The sequence below is a fragment of the Varanus komodoensis genome, unplaced genomic scaffold (genome assembly GCF_004798865.1).
Source record: "Varanus komodoensis strain SLA01 unplaced genomic scaffold, ASM479886v1 scaffold38, whole genome shotgun sequence".
NCBI lineage: Eukaryota > Metazoa > Chordata > Lepidosauria > Squamata > Varanidae > Varanus > Varanus komodoensis.
In genome coordinates this window covers 6,668,971-6,686,214 of record NW_025335909.1, presented here as the reverse complement: position 1 = coordinate 6,686,214, position 17,244 = coordinate 6,668,971, and the positions used below count along the sequence as shown (strand labels likewise).

At 44.4% G+C, this 17,244-nt stretch overlaps 2 protein-coding genes across 6 annotated transcripts in view; both read right to left on the bottom strand.

Moving 5' to 3' along the window:
• CDK2AP1 (cyclin dependent kinase 2 associated protein 1) overlaps window positions 1-606 on the bottom strand; it is a 12,410-nt gene extending 11,804 nt beyond the window's left edge. Inside the window, exon 1 of the mRNA XM_044440532.1 lies at window positions 309-606. Coding sequence (XP_044296467.1) covers window positions 309-393 — 85 coding nt within the window. The 5' untranslated portion in view covers window positions 394-606. The remainder of the gene's footprint in view (window positions 1-308) is intronic.
• Window positions 607-6,701: 6,095 nt separating this feature from the next.
• The window catches only part of SBNO1 (strawberry notch homolog 1), a 29,791-nt gene continuing 19,248 nt past the window's right edge, over window positions 6,702-17,244 (bottom strand). For 2 of the 5 annotated variants that reach the window (XR_006415751.1, XR_006415750.1), the window contains 16 exons: window positions 16,995-17,162; window positions 16,716-16,885; window positions 15,710-15,841; window positions 15,031-15,166; window positions 14,384-14,496; window positions 13,351-13,422; window positions 12,975-13,074; window positions 12,507-12,581; window positions 11,893-12,039; window positions 11,317-11,411; window positions 11,104-11,196; window positions 9,868-10,005; window positions 9,555-9,631; window positions 9,230-9,423; window positions 8,507-8,812; window positions 8,036-8,168 (listed from right to left, as the gene is read on the bottom strand). Coding sequence is in view for 3 of the 5 variants with exons in the window: in XM_044440904.1 (XP_044296839.1) it covers window positions 8,026-8,168; window positions 9,230-9,423; window positions 9,555-9,631; window positions 9,868-10,005; window positions 11,104-11,196; window positions 11,317-11,411; window positions 11,893-12,039; window positions 12,507-12,581; window positions 12,975-13,074; window positions 13,351-13,422; window positions 14,384-14,496; window positions 15,031-15,166; window positions 15,710-15,841; window positions 16,716-16,885; window positions 16,995-17,162 (1,853 nt within the window). In the remaining 2 variants the exon portion in view is untranslated. Of the gene's footprint in view, window positions 8,169-8,506; window positions 8,845-9,229; window positions 9,424-9,554; window positions 9,632-9,867; window positions 10,006-11,103; window positions 11,197-11,316; window positions 11,412-11,892; window positions 12,040-12,506; window positions 12,582-12,974; window positions 13,075-13,350; window positions 13,423-14,383; window positions 14,497-15,030; window positions 15,167-15,709; window positions 15,842-16,715; window positions 16,886-16,994; window positions 17,163-17,244 lie in introns of those variants that run through there. The other 3 variants (XM_044440904.1, XM_044440905.1, XM_044440906.1) reach the window with 2 other exon arrangements.

The window sequence follows — 17,244 nt, the reverse complement described above, 5'->3', positions numbered from 1 at the left end:
CCCCCCCACCCCAAAAAGTGCATAATGGCGGAGATGAATCAGCTCGGCGCCGCTGACCCGAGAGCTCCGCGCGGGCGGCGCGGCGCGGCGCGGCGCAGCACCGCCGTCCGCGGCGCCCTCTCCCCGAGCGGGGCTGCTCGCCCAGGTGGCCCCGAGGCAGGCGGCGCCGGCGCGCCGCCCGGGCTCCCCTCCACCCCCACCCGGGTGGGGGGCTCGCTGTGCAGAAGCGGGGAGCGGTGCCGGAGGGCGAGGGAGCACCGCGCTCGCCCTCATCGCGATGCAAGTTTGCAGAAGCCGCCCTGCCCTACCTTGGCCGGCGGGAGCCGCCGCCGCCGCCGCGATGTGCGCGTTCAAGTTTGGCTTGTAAGACATGCCGAGCAGCAGCAGCGACATGGGCGACCGGCGGCTGCAGAATGCCCCGAAGTGCGCGGCGCGTGGCGCCCTCCTTCGCCCTCGCCCTCGCCCTCGCCCGGTGCCCGCCCGCCCGCCTTCCTTCCCTCGCGCCCGCCTTCCCTCCCCAAGACTTTGGGGCTTGTTTACGGCGAGGCGGACGCGCTCCGCAAATATGGCCGCGTCACATATAGCGAGAGGTTGATATAGAATATGTGTCTATAGATTGCCGCTCGCTCGCTCGCTCGCTCGCCGGCGCGGATCATCCATACATCATTCGGGGGAAGAAGAAGAGGAGGGAGGTGGGGGGGGGGACTTCGAAAGAGGAGGAGGAGGAGGAGGAGGAGGAGGAGGGAAAAGTTTCACATCAGCGCAGTGGACTCCAGAGGCACGGCTCTCTTTTACTGCTGCATCTCCCGACTGCTGGAGCAATTCATTCTGTGGGCTGGAGAGGGGCAGGCTTGCCTCTTCCTTTTTTCTTTCTTTTTTTTTTAGGAAATAGTTTTCGGAGTTTAAAAACTAAAGTTTGCGGGAGAAGTTGGAGGCTGGTGAAAGAATGGGATGTGAAGGTGAGGTTAGGGGTGAGAAAGTTTTAAAGAAGGGGAGGGTTTGGGGGCGAACAGCTTTTATTTTCTAAGCAAGATTTAGTTGGGGTTTTTTGAAAGGTATTCAAAGGGATTGCAATGAGTAAAAAAATCAGGAGATAGGCAGTGCTTTAAAAAAAAAGCAGATAAATACTGCATGCTAGAAATAAAAATGACATTTGCTACTTGTGTGGGTGCTACCAAATGCTTTGCTTTTACAGATGATTCTTCACTTCCCAAACCTGTCCATTTTATTTTTTTCTATTTTAGTTTCTGACACATTTCCTAAATTAACCAAAACCAGAATTTAATATAGAAATTAATTAAAATAGTATAGCATTTATGTTTAAAATTTAAAATGAATTCATAGTTTGGGGTTTATTTGCTATCAGATATATAATTCCAATAGAAACGTTTATTAGGTGGTTTTATGAGTTAAAAACTTACCAACTATAATATTGCTTCTGATTTTAAATATAATTATTTCTAATACAAGCATTTGTAATATTAATGATATAAGTGCATACTAGAGGAGAAATTCTCCCTTCTAACATGTTGTGGCTGGGGATGATGGGATCTGTACTCCAATACATTTGGAGAACACCCATTTAGGGAGGGATTTCTTGTATATTTATATTCTGCCTTTTTCCTTTCAAGGAACTTAAGGTGGCTTACAAAATTCTCTTCTGCTCAATCTTATCCTTGCGACCACCCTGCGAGGTAGGTTGGGCTGAGAGTTCATAACCTGCTTGGGAAACCATTAGAACTATTGTACATTGCCTAATATGCAAACTCATGTGGTCCCAATTCATTGATCAAACAACTAATGCATATGATTACCAACTAAGATATTTAGGTACTGGCTCTAATAAAGATAGCAATTGTGCAGCTTTTCAGGGGTCCAAGAGTAAGATTGTTGTCTGGTTCAAGAAACCTCAGCTGATCCACTGATTTTTCATTCATGATATATTTGCATAAAGCTTCAACCACTTTGAAGGAAAATTACATATTGTCTGTTTTTAGAGGTAATCTTAAATTCTATGCACGGGGCACTTTATCTAGAAGGGAGAAGGCCTCTCCTGAGACCCTGTTTGCCAGCAATTAAAGTAGTTATTTGAAATTTACACCCATGGGCACCTCTTTTCACACCTCTCTCTAGTCTTTGAGATCTTTGCCCTACTCAGCACCCTGCTTCAGATATCTTTATTTTTGTTGGACTTCTGCAAAACTGGGGCTGTGCCAGACACTGCTGATATCTGCCTCTTGCAGAGATATGGTGCTGTTTCAGCTACAGGATTGGCACTCATCCCTGGACAGCAGAAACGGAAGGGGACAGTGACTGTCCACTCTGTTCTGGCATGTTTCCCAATGGGAAGCAGGCAAGCCCAGAATGGTGGTTCAGGCAGAAACAGGACCTTTCTAAGGCAATTCTGCCATGCAACTTTATTGGGAGAGACTTAATGCACACCTGATGCAGAGATGGAGCTGGATTTTCCATCATTGGCTCAGGCTGATTAGGAGGAGGTAAGCCCAGAGCAGTTAATCAGGGGTAAATGTTGGCCTGGGACTCTGGAGAGTTACTCTTAGTCCCTTGCTTGGCTAGGCGGCTTGACTGGCTTTAGGCCAGTCACTGACTCAGCCTAGCCTCCCTCGTGGGGTTGTTAACGAGGATAGTGAAAGGGAGAAGGACCCTCATGGAAGCAGCCTAGGATTCCTTGAAGAGGACAAAAGTTCCGATATAAATATGATAACAGCAGCACCAATAAGAGTATTTCTAGGACCCATCTAATAAAAAGTGCAAATAGCCAGCAGCATCGGCCCGAACGTCATGCAGTATGAGGTGGCTGCTTCAAGCATCCGATTCTGAAACATTTTTGCTATCGTTCCTAAATAATAAGTAACTCTTTGGCAATATGGAAACACTAATCTGCCTGGCAGAAATTCCTTTGCTGCCCAAGAGGCGCAGAGCGATGCTTGCCGAGTTTTCTGTCTCGGGTGCCAAAATGGCTGGGCCAGCCAGGGTGGCTGTGCGCTGACGCAGCGGCTTTCTCCGCAGCAGCCCCGATGCGTTGGCTGGACCCTCTTCCTCAGGGCATAAAGCTTGCAGTGGGTTACAGGACTGGCCAGAGAAATAATTCCTTTTCTCAGGGAGCCTAGTCTCAGGGGGTAGGGCTGCTTCCATGGCCCCTTCAGGGCTATAAAGCCAGGCCTCCTGCTGCCACCCCTGAGTCTATCCATCCCCGAGTTTTATTTAACCATCGTTTTAATAAGGGTTTTGGATGTTTTAAGTTCTTTTAAATTCTCTGTTCTCACAGTCACATTTTCTATTTTCTGTTTTTAGTTGATCGTGTTCAGTGTATATGCTTTTAATAATCGTGGTTTTATTATTGTATTATTTTAATGTTATACTATGTAAGCCATCCTGAATGCTTATGTGGAAGGACGGGATACAAATCTTTGAAATAAATAAATACACACACTTGCACTCTTGTTACAAGTGGCTGTGAGGCCTGTTGTGGTGGCAGGGCCAGCTCTACTGTTAGGCATGGCAGGTAGTTTCCTCAGGAAGCAGAATTAGGGATGTCACAAAATGGCGGCCAATGTTTTGTTATTTAGCTGGCTGGGCATGCTGGGAGTTTTAGGCCTTTTCTACAGGCATAGACTTGCCTGTTCAATATATTCTAGTTTGACTGCCAGGGTGGAGAGATTTGCTTGTGGAATTTCTGCTGCAAGTACCTATGTAACTTTTTTTTCTTTTAAATAAGTTTTATTTGAAATTATAATCCTAAAAAAAAAAAAAAAAACCAACTTCCATCATCAAAAACATTGGGCCTGCTGGGTCAGCCCCCACACCCTTCTTTTTCCATTTATGATAACTTAAAAACATATTTAAATCTATGTGAAGTCCCGTTTCTCTAGCCAATAATAAAAAGAGTCCCAAGTTTGATAGAAGGGCCCATGTAACTTGTTGGCCAGGCAAAGTATCTGGCCCGGCTTGGGGACAGGCTGTAGTTCTGTGGGAGTCGCTGCTTTTCTTGCCATGGGACCCGGGTTCGGCCCCCAGAAGCTTCCCTAGGCAGGGCTGGGAACAACTCTTCCCTGCAAGGCTGCAGAGCCACCATTACCTGTTGGTGTCAGCAGCACTGTGCTAGATGGACCTCCTTTATTCGAGTTACCTGAACCTGAGTGAGTGGAGCAAGAAGTCAGTCGGCCTTTCCCAGTTTGCCTTCAGCCGAAAACTCATGCTGGTACGACATCAGCAGCTCTCACCTGCCAAAGTTTTTACCACAGGACTGTGGATGTTGTGCTCTTTCACCAGAGGTGGGGTAAGAAAGAAGAGACACTGTTTGCTGCTCCACTTCAGGCAAAAATGGGTCTTGTGCAGGTATTGGGGAGGGGACAACAACACTGTCCCCATGAACACTAGTAACATGCCCAAGAAAATAGGCATGTTGAAATGAGGTGGAAGTGGAACACCATGGATTTTTGGGCCTTAGCGAGGCCATCCGGTTTATTTTCCCCAAGTTGGTGTGTTGCTACTTGCAACCTCTTCCTCTTGCAAGTAAAAGCATGCAAAATTACGCATCTTAAAAAGCTCTATTAAAAATGCTCTACATCCTTTCCAGCAGGGGTTGTCAATTCTTGAAGGGGGACTTTCCAGAAATGGGGACCACACAGGAGAAAGTCCTCATCTCTGTGCCTGACAACCAGGCCTCTCTAGAGGATCTTGATACTCCTCAGGCAAGAAACATAGCAAGACAGGTGGCTTCTCTGGGAGGGTCCTCCAGCTGCAGCTGCATCATGGTGGCTTTGATTCCTGTGCCAGGGCTACATTTGCCCTCCAACACGACCACACTTCTAAGCTGGCTTAGTTCCACTATGAGTACCATACAATAAATGGACCTATTCATTATTGCCACTCCATCTAAGCCTTCCTCCTGCTCATGTTGGCTTATGCTTAGGGTGAAGAGTTGACAGGAGATGCATCTGCTGCCACTCCCAATGTCCTCCCTACTTCACATTTTGAATGACTATATTAGACCCCAAAACAGGAGGTGCACCTTGGGAACGTTCCCTTCTGACTCATACCGACACGTTAATACCTCTCAGGTCCAGCTTCGAGCATCTGCATGGAAGGTCACCTGCTGGGTCTCACCAACCATCTCTGGGACGTGCTCCTCTTCTTCACCACCACAAATTGCTTGTCCATCTACCTCTGGCTTATGCCCAGGCGTGGCGACGGTGCTGACAAGCAATACCTCACTGCAGTCCTAGTGCGTAACAACTGGTGGTCTTCTAATGGCAGAATGGGAAGCCCAGTTGGGTCTTGGGAGTCTGTTGGCTCCAGTCACCTGGAACCACAGAATGCAGGAATTCTGCCCAAAAGCCTCGATACATTTTGTCATAGTTCATCTGGTCCTGGCTGCCTGGCTAGCCTCTCCAGCAAAAGCAGCGACTTGTCTGCAGCCAAGCAGCATCTTCAGGAAAACCCAACAGACACGACACTCCGCCCTATCTCTTGGAGGTCATTTTCCTGCAAACCACAGCTGCCATCCCTCTATGGTATGACCCAAGTCAAAGGTCCTTCAGGACATGTGCCGCTTTAGACACTCGGGTAGCAGAGATGGGGACTCTCTGGCCTCCACTTGCAGCTTCACTCCCCCTTTCTCAGATATCAAATCGCCCCCTGACCACCTCTCCAATCCCCACCCTGATATAGTAAATTTTTAAACCCCACCATCCTCTGGGATTCTCTGGAATTTGGGGAGGTCTTGCTGCAGCCAGAGGAATACAAGCTACTAAAGACAAAGTTGGCCAGTCACTGATCTCATTTCCAGGGTGATATGTGAACGGCCCTTGCACTTACCCGCTTCGCCAGACGCTGCGTCAGACCACCTGAGGATTAGGGATGCAAACGTACTGCCTAAAAGCAGTGCCTCCGAGTCAGAAGAGAGCTCCTTATCCTCTCCCTCTTTGATGCATCATGGGCCATTTTTAACAGTACTGTTTGCATAACTAACAGTATTGCACTGGTAACGTCACTGCAAAACACATGTTGTCCCATGAAAAGAGCAGACGATTCATTTGCAACTGAGAGTAGAGAAACTCTGCAGTGTCATGGGACCAGATTAATTCCCATGGATGAAAGGAGACACCACATGGTTCTATGACCACAGAAAATTGACTTCATCGTAATTTGAATGTTTCGTAAACCACCCTTGGGATCTGTGGAAAGGTGCTGAAAGTCAAAGGCATATAAACCTATAAATGTAGAAAGTGTAAGACACACATTTTCTTTATAAACATTTCTGGCAAATTTCACAGCCAAGCAAGGTTTATGCTTAGCACATACACGAGTAAAGACCACCTAGCCTCGTATGAATCCATCCACCGGCACTTAAGAGCGGTGTCGCTGCTGATCTCTGACTGGAAAGAGGCGAACAGAGACTCCGGCAGAGGCAAGATGGTGAGCACTTGGGGCTGAATGATCATGGCTGATCCAGACATTTGGCAGAAGTTGAGCTGAAAGAAGCAAGGTCAAAACAGCATCTTGTGCACAACTCAACAAGGAACCTTTTCTGAGTAAGTGCTTTAGACTCACAGTAGCCTTAAACTGTTCCATATTAAGGCATGTGGTTTGGGAATTAGTGACATAAGCTTATCTTGTGACAGACATGAAAATGTTCCTGTAACTGAACTTGCCTGATAAAACACAGCACTCATTGCTTGTTAGAACAATAGGATTTTTTTTAATTTGACACCCACAAGATTTTGGTATCTTGCAGTTCTGTGGACAGGTTTATACAATCTCAAATTTTCAATAGTGCAACCTGTGCAAGCAAGAAGAAAAATGACAAACATTGTCCTTCACTTTCTTATAAACATCTACTATTATAGGCAAAACAAAACTTACCCATATTCTTAGATAAGTGACTATTCACATTTTGTACATTTACAATTTTAAACAGCTCCAGGATAAACTCTACAATGTCTTACAACATAAACAAAAGTATTCAAGTTACGGGGCAACAGAAAAAAAGATGCAGCAGGAACTCGCGTGCTGCCCGCCTTCCCCCAATTCTAATTTACAGCTCAAGTAAGGTATTCAGTAACAAAAAACAAAATTTTAAAAAAGGGCTGTAATGTGAAATGGAAGTAAATTTGCACTTTGAGTTTCCTGAAACCTTACTGGATAAAGGGAACATCTGCAGGGGTGGGTGGGGGGAGAAACAAGGCTTTTTTAAAGCCATTCTTTCAGCTTACATTATGAACACCATTAATACATTAAAAAAAGAACTTTTAAAAATTTAAGATGTTCTCATCACACGCACGCACACACACAAAAACATGTTGCAGATTCAAATATATAACCTCTAGGAGAAAGCCAGAAAATGCAATCGCTGGGCAGATGCCATTTTCAAAAAAGGCTGCAATGAGATTGTCTCTCTCTCTGTCTCTCCAAGTTGACTTTGCTTGTGGGAGATCCTGTTCATGCCTGATCCGAAGACATGCACAGCCAAACAGAAATGGGGAACACTCTTGAATGCATGGATTGTGAACTTCTAGATTTTCATGCTGTTTCTTAAATAAATGTACTCTTTAATAGGCTGAGACCTCTGTCGCCACCAATATTATATATATATGTCTATATATGAACGCAACATACATGCATCTGAAGATCTCTCCCGCAGCGATGGCACCGATGTACTGCATTAAACCCTGAGCACTGAATGACAAGAACGGACAGCTTGGCCAGGAATTTTCAAGCCTCTTCAAAAACAAAAGAGTTGTGGTTTGTCACTCGAGTAGGACAAAAACAAACTGTAAAAAGAAGCACTACAAAGAGCACAGGGGAATAAACAAAAAGGACACATGGACCACTGTAAAGCAATGTTTGGCTTTCAGTTTGACCACCCTTCAGGTGCCTCTTTACTTCTGCAGAGTTCGAAAAGAGCATGATGGAACTGAAAGTTTATTCTTTGGAATCTGTCCCTGATATTTTAAAAAAAATGCAATGATATGCTTTAACAGCCAAATACCAAAGACACTCTCATGCATTGTTGAAGTTGGTGATGCTCTGCGGATGATGCTGCTGCCATATCTGCTGCTGCTGCACTGCAAGTTGCTGCGACTGGTCCGAGGTCGACAGGAGATTTATAAGCGGGGACACGCAATTTGCAGGAATGATCAAGCCTGCAAGAGAAGAGGGGGCTGGGCCTTACTTCACAAACACCAATCACGCCGAAACGGCCTACACCGGCCTCTCCCGATTCCCAGCCACTTTTCCTCAACCAAATGCCTGCTCTTAATCTAAACCACGCAGGACATCACTGGTGTTTTAAACCTAAGAATTCAGGAAGGTGAGCAGTACCCCAATTCCCAGGGGCAATACCCCAATTTCCCTGACCTGGTTCTCGCCAGATGTTTTGGACTATGACCCCAGCATTCCTGGCCAATGGCTATGCTGTCTGGGGCTAATGGGAATGGGAGTCTAAACCACAGAGGCCACCAGGTTGGAAATAGATACTAACTGCACTTGCTGCAGGTGGCTACACATTTTCCGAACAAGCAGTGCTGAGGCAGTGGTGCTGGTTAGAGGAGCATGGTCCTTCTGCTTGCAGGCCTCCTGTGCACCCGGAACACCATGCCGTCCTCTTGGTCCACACAGGATTTGGCTGCAACAATGAAGCTCGGCCACTCCTCCTCACACTTGGCCTCATTCAGCTCAGAGAGGGTGACTGAAGAAGCTGCTTTTGCTGTGCCGAAGGGACTGTGTGTGCCTAGTAGATTTTTCCTCCCATTTAAAAAGCAGAGTCCTCTCCTTCTGATGTAAGATGCTTCCATGACATAGGTCACAGGTTCAAATATGCTGTATTTGGGAGAAAATGATGCAAAGCGGGGGGGGGGGGGGCCTCTATCTATCTATCTATCTATCTATCTATCTATCTATCTATCTATCTATCTATCTATCTAAAACTTTTATATACCGTCCACTACCAAGGTCTCAGGACGGTCTTACAATAAAACAAATTGGAGCACAGCATCCAAATTGATTTTCTATAGAATAAAACCCCATATTAAAATCAGACCCAAGCCTCAGAATAACAACCTTCCACATCAATTCAGTGTGCGGAACAATGCTTGGGGTCCCGTCCGGGAAGCCCCCTTGCCACCAGGATGGATCTCCAGCCAATGCCGGGAAAGACTCTGTATCTTGCCACATAGACCCAAAGCCAGCGAGTGAACAGACTCACCTACAATCCTCTGCCCATCCTCTGTCCTTAGCCGTACAATCTGCATTTTGACATTTGTACCACTCACTGAAGCCAGAACTCCTTCCACCTTCGTCCAGACGCTCAAGACTGAACCACACAAAACATAGTAGGTCCGGCAGCGCAAGCCCACTTCACAAACCAGACCCAGGCTTGCCTTTTTACAATTGCCTCTCCTGAAAGGGAAATGGAAGATCAAATCCTTAAAACACACCTGGGTCGAGCTCCTTTTTCCACAGGCAACAGTGGGAAAGCTGAAGCTGCTGGCATTTTGCAGACCCTGATCAATGGCATTTTAGGTACTTACCAGTACGCGTGGGTGCAAGTGTCTGCAGATGACTTGTACTGCTCTAGCCAGTGAGCTAAGGCATCTTCAGAAGGAACCTGGAAGAGAATATTAGACGTGTAAAGCCAGAATTGGATACAGGTCCATTTCGATACAATAACAAAGCATGATTTAGCATTATGTGAAGGTGCTGAGCCCCGAAGAACCTTGTCTGTGCTGTGCTATGCACTTTTCAATGGAATTCACACATTACGGGTATATTTTGCTTTCTGCCTCCTCCAAATACACACGTGGTATATTTCTGTACAGTTGAAACTGATTTTTTAAAATTAACCTTTTTATATTTTTTCTTTATTTCTGCAGAGGTTTCCAGTTTCAGCTGTTTTCCTGTATTTGGCCTATACACCAGAAAAAGCCTCTTCTTGGGATTCACTTCTTTCACCAGGATAGCAGTTTTCTTGTTGTTTCGTATCTGGAGAAGAAAAAAACACACACACACACACAAAAGAGGTTACCAGGACTGAGCACCATTTTGGCATAGGGCACACACGTGGATCCATAATTAGTATCTCTGAGAGGAAGTTAGGCAAGCACCAAAGACTTCAGTAAGGCCAAAATCCAGCACTACCGTAAGAACCATGCGAGGCCTATTGTGGCAGGGAGTCCTCTGGCTCCTGAAGCACATTAATTCTGGCATGAGCTCTGTGGGAGTTGCTAGGAGCCCATGAAAATTCATGCCGGGATAAATCTGTTTGTCTTTAGGGTGCCTTAGGAATCCTTTTGTGTGTGTGTTAAAGAAAGCCTCGCCATGTTCAGCTTGGATTACTTCTAGTAACCACGCACAAGACTGAAGTCTTAATGCTTTACTACAACAGCAGGCCTATGAAGTGGTTTGCTAGTGACTTGGAAAGCCAGACACTCTGGGCTGGAGACAAAAGTGCCCTTCTGTGGTTAGAAGCGCGCTTCTGTACCCAGCGCTTTAGGCTTAAGCATGCCCTTGAAAGATTACAGATGGGAGAGGCTGATTACTATCTGCCATGTACCCAGATGCCTGTGGAAAGATCTGTGGCAGGAATGCCTCTGACTTCCTAATCCAGCCCTCGGTGCTGGTCCTGGATTTTGTCTGAAGGTCCTTCCACAGAGCACATAATATCCTCCCTGTCGCCAAGGGAAAGACAGAGCAAATCAGAGCAAACGAAAGGCGGGCTGCTTTCAGGCGTGTTCCATTTTTTCAAAACTTAGATCCCCAAGTCCCACAACCAGCACTTGGTACAAAGGACCTGCACTTGATCGAGTGTCAATCGCCTAGAGGTCTATTCACAGAGGTGACTTGATTTTATTTCTGTGCTGCCTAATCCAATAGCCAAAACTCTCTGAGCAGTACACAGCAGTTCAATGCACTCGCATGATACATGTTGTGCACAGTTCTGATTGCTACACACCAAAAAAAAAAAAAAAAAGAGTATCACTAAGTTGGAAAAAGTGCAGAAACAGTCAAACAAAGCAACTGGGAGGCTGGAGCCATCCAATTCTGATTTACAAAAAGCTCAGACTGAGAACACTGTCCTACCTGAAGTGATAAATAAAACCCATCCTCTGGTCCAGTCTGTTCAGCCCAAATCTTAGTAGCTTCTTCCCAAGACATTCCTCTTTCCACACTGATCTAGAATACACATTAAAGCAGAAAGGAAGTTTTGGCATAAGCGCTTCAACCACAAGTGCAGATATCCAACAAGAGGTGTCAGTAACTCACGACCCGGCTAACCGAAAGAGCCAAACTTACAGTGTACAGTTCAACATGCCCTGAGGTAGAATATCCTGGTGTTAGGAATTTTTTAGCATCTGCCTTCCTCACTTTCTCATCTCCTGAACCCAGATCTTCAAGGGGAAAAAAAGGAGAGTCACAAGATGCACATTTTACAAAACAAAACAAAACACTGCTTTAGTAATCAAATGAAATGACTGGGAGGAACCACCCGCTTCAGGTACCAGCTTCCACTCAAGGAGAATACAATACCCTCCCTGGAATTGCCAAGGGCAGTAGGGCATTAGTCTGCTCTCATACCTTGGGGTGGCCAGGTCTGAGATACTACAAACTACCATCAGCAGAAAAATGCAGAGAAGAGGGGACCTGCAGAAGAATAGATAACTAAACTGGCACTTATCAAAGAAAGTAGCCTGGAGGAACTACAACTGCATGGCCCTTGTACAGCATGATTTTGGTAACAACCTACTACTGATTCAGAGGATTTTATCGTACCTGAAAGGTGGGCATCATACAGGTACAAGGTTAAGTGGCTGCTTACATTTGCCTCAGTTACTGATTATAAACCTGGAACATCTGAATTTCTGCACTTACCCAAAATGCCCATGTCATATCTTCCATTCTTTTTAGCATTCTGTATTACTGCATTTAGTGTGTCTGAGAAATACTGGAATAAAGCATTTTGCTGATGCACCTCCATACCCAAAATACGGTTCAGGAATTTCCCTATATTGTTGTAATCTAAAAAGTGAGAGGATAAGGCAATTTAAGCAAGAATTCAGGAAGTCCACTGTACCAAAGCCAGAGTCACACAAGCTAGCAAAGATGACACACTAATGCGGATGGGCTCAATTTGTATAATCTCAAATTGTCGAACCGAGTACGGCAGGCAAAGAAGAGTCATTTTAAAACCAATGGAGTTTACATAGCTTTGCCCATACACACTAATCAATTGGTCCACTATGAAGGCGGTCTCTTAGATCAGCCTTTTTCAACCTGGTGACCTCCAGGGATTCTGGAACCACAACTCCCATCATTCCCTACCAGAATGATCAACAGCCATTCTCTTTCATTATCTGCCACCCCATATTGAGTTCGATCTGTTTAAACATGGAGGCTTGTGGTGCCTGGTTACTGATTTTAAGGCCCATAACAATTCCCATTTATTCAGACCATTCATGAAAATACAGACATTAAACGGTAAGTACCTTTGTCAAGTGTGAGAATCCCTGAACGGTCCTCTACGTTTATTAGGCCCACACCTATTAAACCTTGCCGGACATCTGGGAGGAGAAAAGTGAGATTTATTCACGGGAGATGTCATGGGTCCCACCTTAAGCACCAGCTGCAGGTTTATCAAATGCAGTAAAATTTTGAAAGAATTTTAAAATTTGAAGCACATCAGTTTGATACATATAGAAAATTCTAAAATAAATACCACAGCATGAACAGATCTGATGATTCCATAAATGGAGTAACATTAATGCTTCTCTAATCCAAGCAACAAAGAATAGATCACATAGGGAGAACCAGAACAGTTCAATCAACTTAGATGAACTCCTGAATGCACATTCAGCTGAACCACCGGATTAAGTAAACGACTCTGTCTAAATTCATCCCACAAAATAGTTTCCCCCAAGTTATAAGAGAGCATTCATAAAAATAAATCCACATACCTTTAAAGAACTCTCCTGGATAGTCAGCTGGTGGGGACACTAACGGGGAATCCAAGTTTACAATGGACTTCATTACTATTTCCAAAGCATTTCGACCATACTATTTTAAAGGGAGAGGAAGAAGCTATTGTAACCAACATACATATCGACATCTTTAAGAAAACAGCATGTTCTTTCCCTAAAAAGTAGTTGCCTCTCACATCGAGAACGTGATCTATTTTTAATGCTTGATATCATATGAAAAATGAAAATACAGGATATACTATTAAAATTCAAGAATCCTTATCTAGAAAAGAATGATGCAACAAACTTTCATTTTCCAAACAGAGCTACTGGATGAAGACAGGGGTTTATTCAAATGAACTAACATTCTTACCTTGTTGTCAAAGTTGAACCTACTCAGGTCTCTGGTTTCTGTTGCTCTTCTGTCACCATGAGTAAGAGCTCCCTGTTAAAAGACAACAGCTTTAGAATGAAGACAGGCAACCTCTTTTAAAAAAAAAAACAAAAAATCCTCTGCTACACACAGGTTTAACAAATAAGCCAGGGCGGCTTATTTTATAATGTGTGTTTTAATTAAGATTATTTTATATGGATATTTTAACTTATTGTTTTATCTATGTTGTAAACCGCCCTGAGGCTTCGGTGAATGGGGCGGCATAAAAATGGTTTAATAAATAAATAAATAAATAAAAAACTTAGAAACATTAAAGGGGAAGGGTAAAGAATACCAGAAACCAGGACAGGAAAATGCAATTCATATCACAAAAATACTGATTCTGAATGGGTATTCTAGTTCTAGTAATTAAAGTACATCAGCAGAGGGAAATCTCTGGAACTGGCTTCTTTGAACCATTAATGTTTATCCATATCCATAACGTCAAGTACTGATGTCCATTACATTTCCAAAATGTCTACATAGTCATATGATAGATCCTTCCTGAGTAGTCACAGGATCGTCTCAACACTGATGTTCCACACACAGAAGCCAACTGGATCGACAGCTGACTCTTACGTCAACACTGGGGATGGGATGCTGCACTGCATGTAAGGACCACAGAGGCTGGCTTATGCAGCATAAGAAAAGCCACACGGCACCTACGGGCCGGTCCACCTGTAGCAGGAAACCGAGAGGGTGACAGCGCTTTCTCCCACAAGTGCATTTCAGCATGTGCTGAGGCAGCAGCCGCACTCAGACTAATAGCAGGGCCAGCCCTGTCCTCTGTGCGACAACCTACACCAAGTGTCCCTCTGTTCCACCGAAAATTTAGACTACTCCATTAATGGGTCCCCACACCTGATTCCAGATATTACAGCCTCTCCTGGTGCCTTCTATGGGAGTAAGGTTAACGGATTTCTTCCAACTTTCAGCAGGCACCCAGTTCACGAACCATCTGCTAGTTTCTTACCAAGCTCTCCAGTCGTTTGGCAACAATGGATGCAAATCTCTGTTCTCCTGCCAGTTCGGAAATTAGGAAGACATACTCCGGTGCAGTAACTTGGTTGGACCTGTGAGTTCGGCCTGGGAAGTAAACAGGGAACAGATTTTGTTCAGGCAAGCCATCAGCACCACCAACTCTCAATGGGAAAGCAAGTGTCCGCAGAAGTAATATTTTTTACACTGCTTCAGTCTACAATCTCAACTCTGAATGCGTTCCAGCAAGTTTGTTTTATAGTTTTTTTATATCGTCCTCTTACTGAGAGTCTTTACTATGACTGGAAAATACAGATGTTTCACTGACCATAGGATTCAACATGTGTACGTTTCATGCTACATTCTGTTTCAGATATACTTGCATAACTAAGTTGTTTTATTTTGCTCTTTATCAAACTGTTTTAAAACTAAATTGTTTCCCAAACCATATCTTTAATGAACAGTGTGAATGGTGTACAGACTTGTCTTCAAGGCAAAGGAAAAATGACAAAATTTAGGCAGAGATTGAAAGCTCTATTCAACCAAGCCAATGCTGTCAGACCTATCGCTTGACTCTTGTTCATCTGTGAGATTATCCTTTTATTCATCCTTTCCAAGTCGAGTCAAGAGCAAGTTACTCACCAAACTGCTGTATTGCCCTATCTGCACTCCAGGGCAACTCCAGAGTCATATGCACCCTTCGCTTCTGGTTTTTGGCCCTTCGATCTGCTTGCAATGATATGCCGGAGCTGGCTGCTTCAGAGATTATGGCAATATTCTTCAAGATGGAGGACAGAAGAAAAAGGAAAGGAGAGGTGACACTTCACAACAGATGCAAAGCTTGAATCTTAGTCTGATGGGCTTGTGGACAAATTTCTGAACTGTTGGAAGGATTCTGTTATAGGCAAGGCCGCAGGCACTTGACAAGCAGCATGTCCAGCAAGTTCTTCCTGTACAAGAGGTCTTCTCCAACCAGGCACACAGTTTATAAGGAGGAAAAGGTGCCACTGGATGTTCAGAAAATATAGTACTCATATCAGCTGCGATTTCCTTGCTAGCACAAAGCAGAATATACATGCCAAAGCATATATTACCTCTCTTTTCCTCTTGACAAAAAGGTTTCAAGGCAGGGGTCTTTTGATGGTGTTGCATAAATTCTGCAGCCATGCTGGCTTTTAAATATATATACCCAGGTTTACATATGTGAACACAATATTGAACTAATATGCCATCTTTTTGAATGTAAGTATTGCCAAGAATGCCTGAAGCCTGTGGATCCATGTTATGTCTTTAAAAGACTAAGAGCAGTAGAAATGCTTACCTTATCTCCATCCATAAATCTCTGCTTCTCTGTAATATTTAGGATTTCAACAGGAACATCAAGCTCAGACCTGGACTCGTAAGAGATGCTTCCATCATCATTACTAACAACTCTCCCTTTGCGACCTGTCATCTTTGGAACAAAGGATTGTTTTAGCATTTCAAATGATGTCTTGAAGCACCTAATAAATATTTCCCATTCATGGCATGTGCTTCTCTATGGCTGTCCATGAAGGAACCTCCCTGAGAAACATCGCTGCCATTTCTGGCATTCTTTGCCCACTAGTCGAACAAAATGGTAGAATTTCCTTTCACTGCCATGAACTGTTGCGTGATAATGGAAAGGGGTTTTAAACCCCTTTTCACCCAGATGTGGCACAATCAAAGTATCTGCACATACTGCTGGCTCTGAGCATGCCCAGCCCCGAGCTGGTGACTGTCTGTCTTCAGTTATCAGGCTGGGAGGAGCTGCTACATGCACAGCCACCGTGCCGCACCAGCTGACAGTCTCATGCTTTCCAAGAAAACTGGACTGAAGGAAACCCTTATCTGAGCTTGGAAGTTAGTGCTGAAGTCTACCTGGGGCAAAAATGAAAGCTACCTTATGATCTGGAGAGTCAAAATGCACAAGAGACACAGTGAACAATCCCCAGAGAAATCAAGTTTGTTTAAAAGAAAAGAGTGCGATAGCAGCATTTCAGTTCAGGCCAAGATTTGTTTCCTTTTGTCCCAAGAACACAGCAGTGCAAAGCAACTTTGGTCAAATTTCCTACTCAGCGGTAAATACGTCCACCACCTTCCAATGGTCTGATCATTGAGTACAAAGACACTAGGATCATCAGCAAGCAGTAGTATCCCATATAATTGCAGCTTCAAACATATTATCTGTGTTTAGCACTTAGTCCATCTGCATGCTAAATAATCCCCATCACAACAGCTCAGATTGCAGACAAGCCCACCCTCCCTCCCAATTCACCCCACTCATCTCGTTGTGATCCAGCACCTACCTCAGCCACATTTTCAGGACCACCTAGTTCATCTATGAGCTCATCCAGTGTATTAGGGGGAAGATCTTCTGACAGTTTTTCCAGTTTGTCAAGCAGTTCCTTTTTCATCTGCTGGGCCCTCTCAACAGCATCCTGGCTTGTTACATAGCTGGTATTTGTATTACTGTTAGCTGCAGAATACAGGAAGCAGCATTAAAAGTGTAGCTTCAAGTGTTGCTACCGCCGCTGCAAGGTTTTTCAAATTCAAAACCCAATCCGGAAATTTCATATTCCACATACCAGAAGTATTTGTAGCAGAAGAGGTAACAGCTGTGGAAGAGAGAGAGCTAGGCCGTTTTGATCCAAGACCAGATGCTAATAAGGCACTCTGAATAGAATCTGGGTCTATGCTTTTCTTCTTTTTCTTTTCTTTATTTTTCTTATGCTCTTTTCTTATTAGCCAAGGGTCTGAAGACAAAGAAAAATAAAGAAACAATTAAACAATGGACATCCTGAAAAGTGTGAAATCATGCTCCAAAGCTGGTTATTG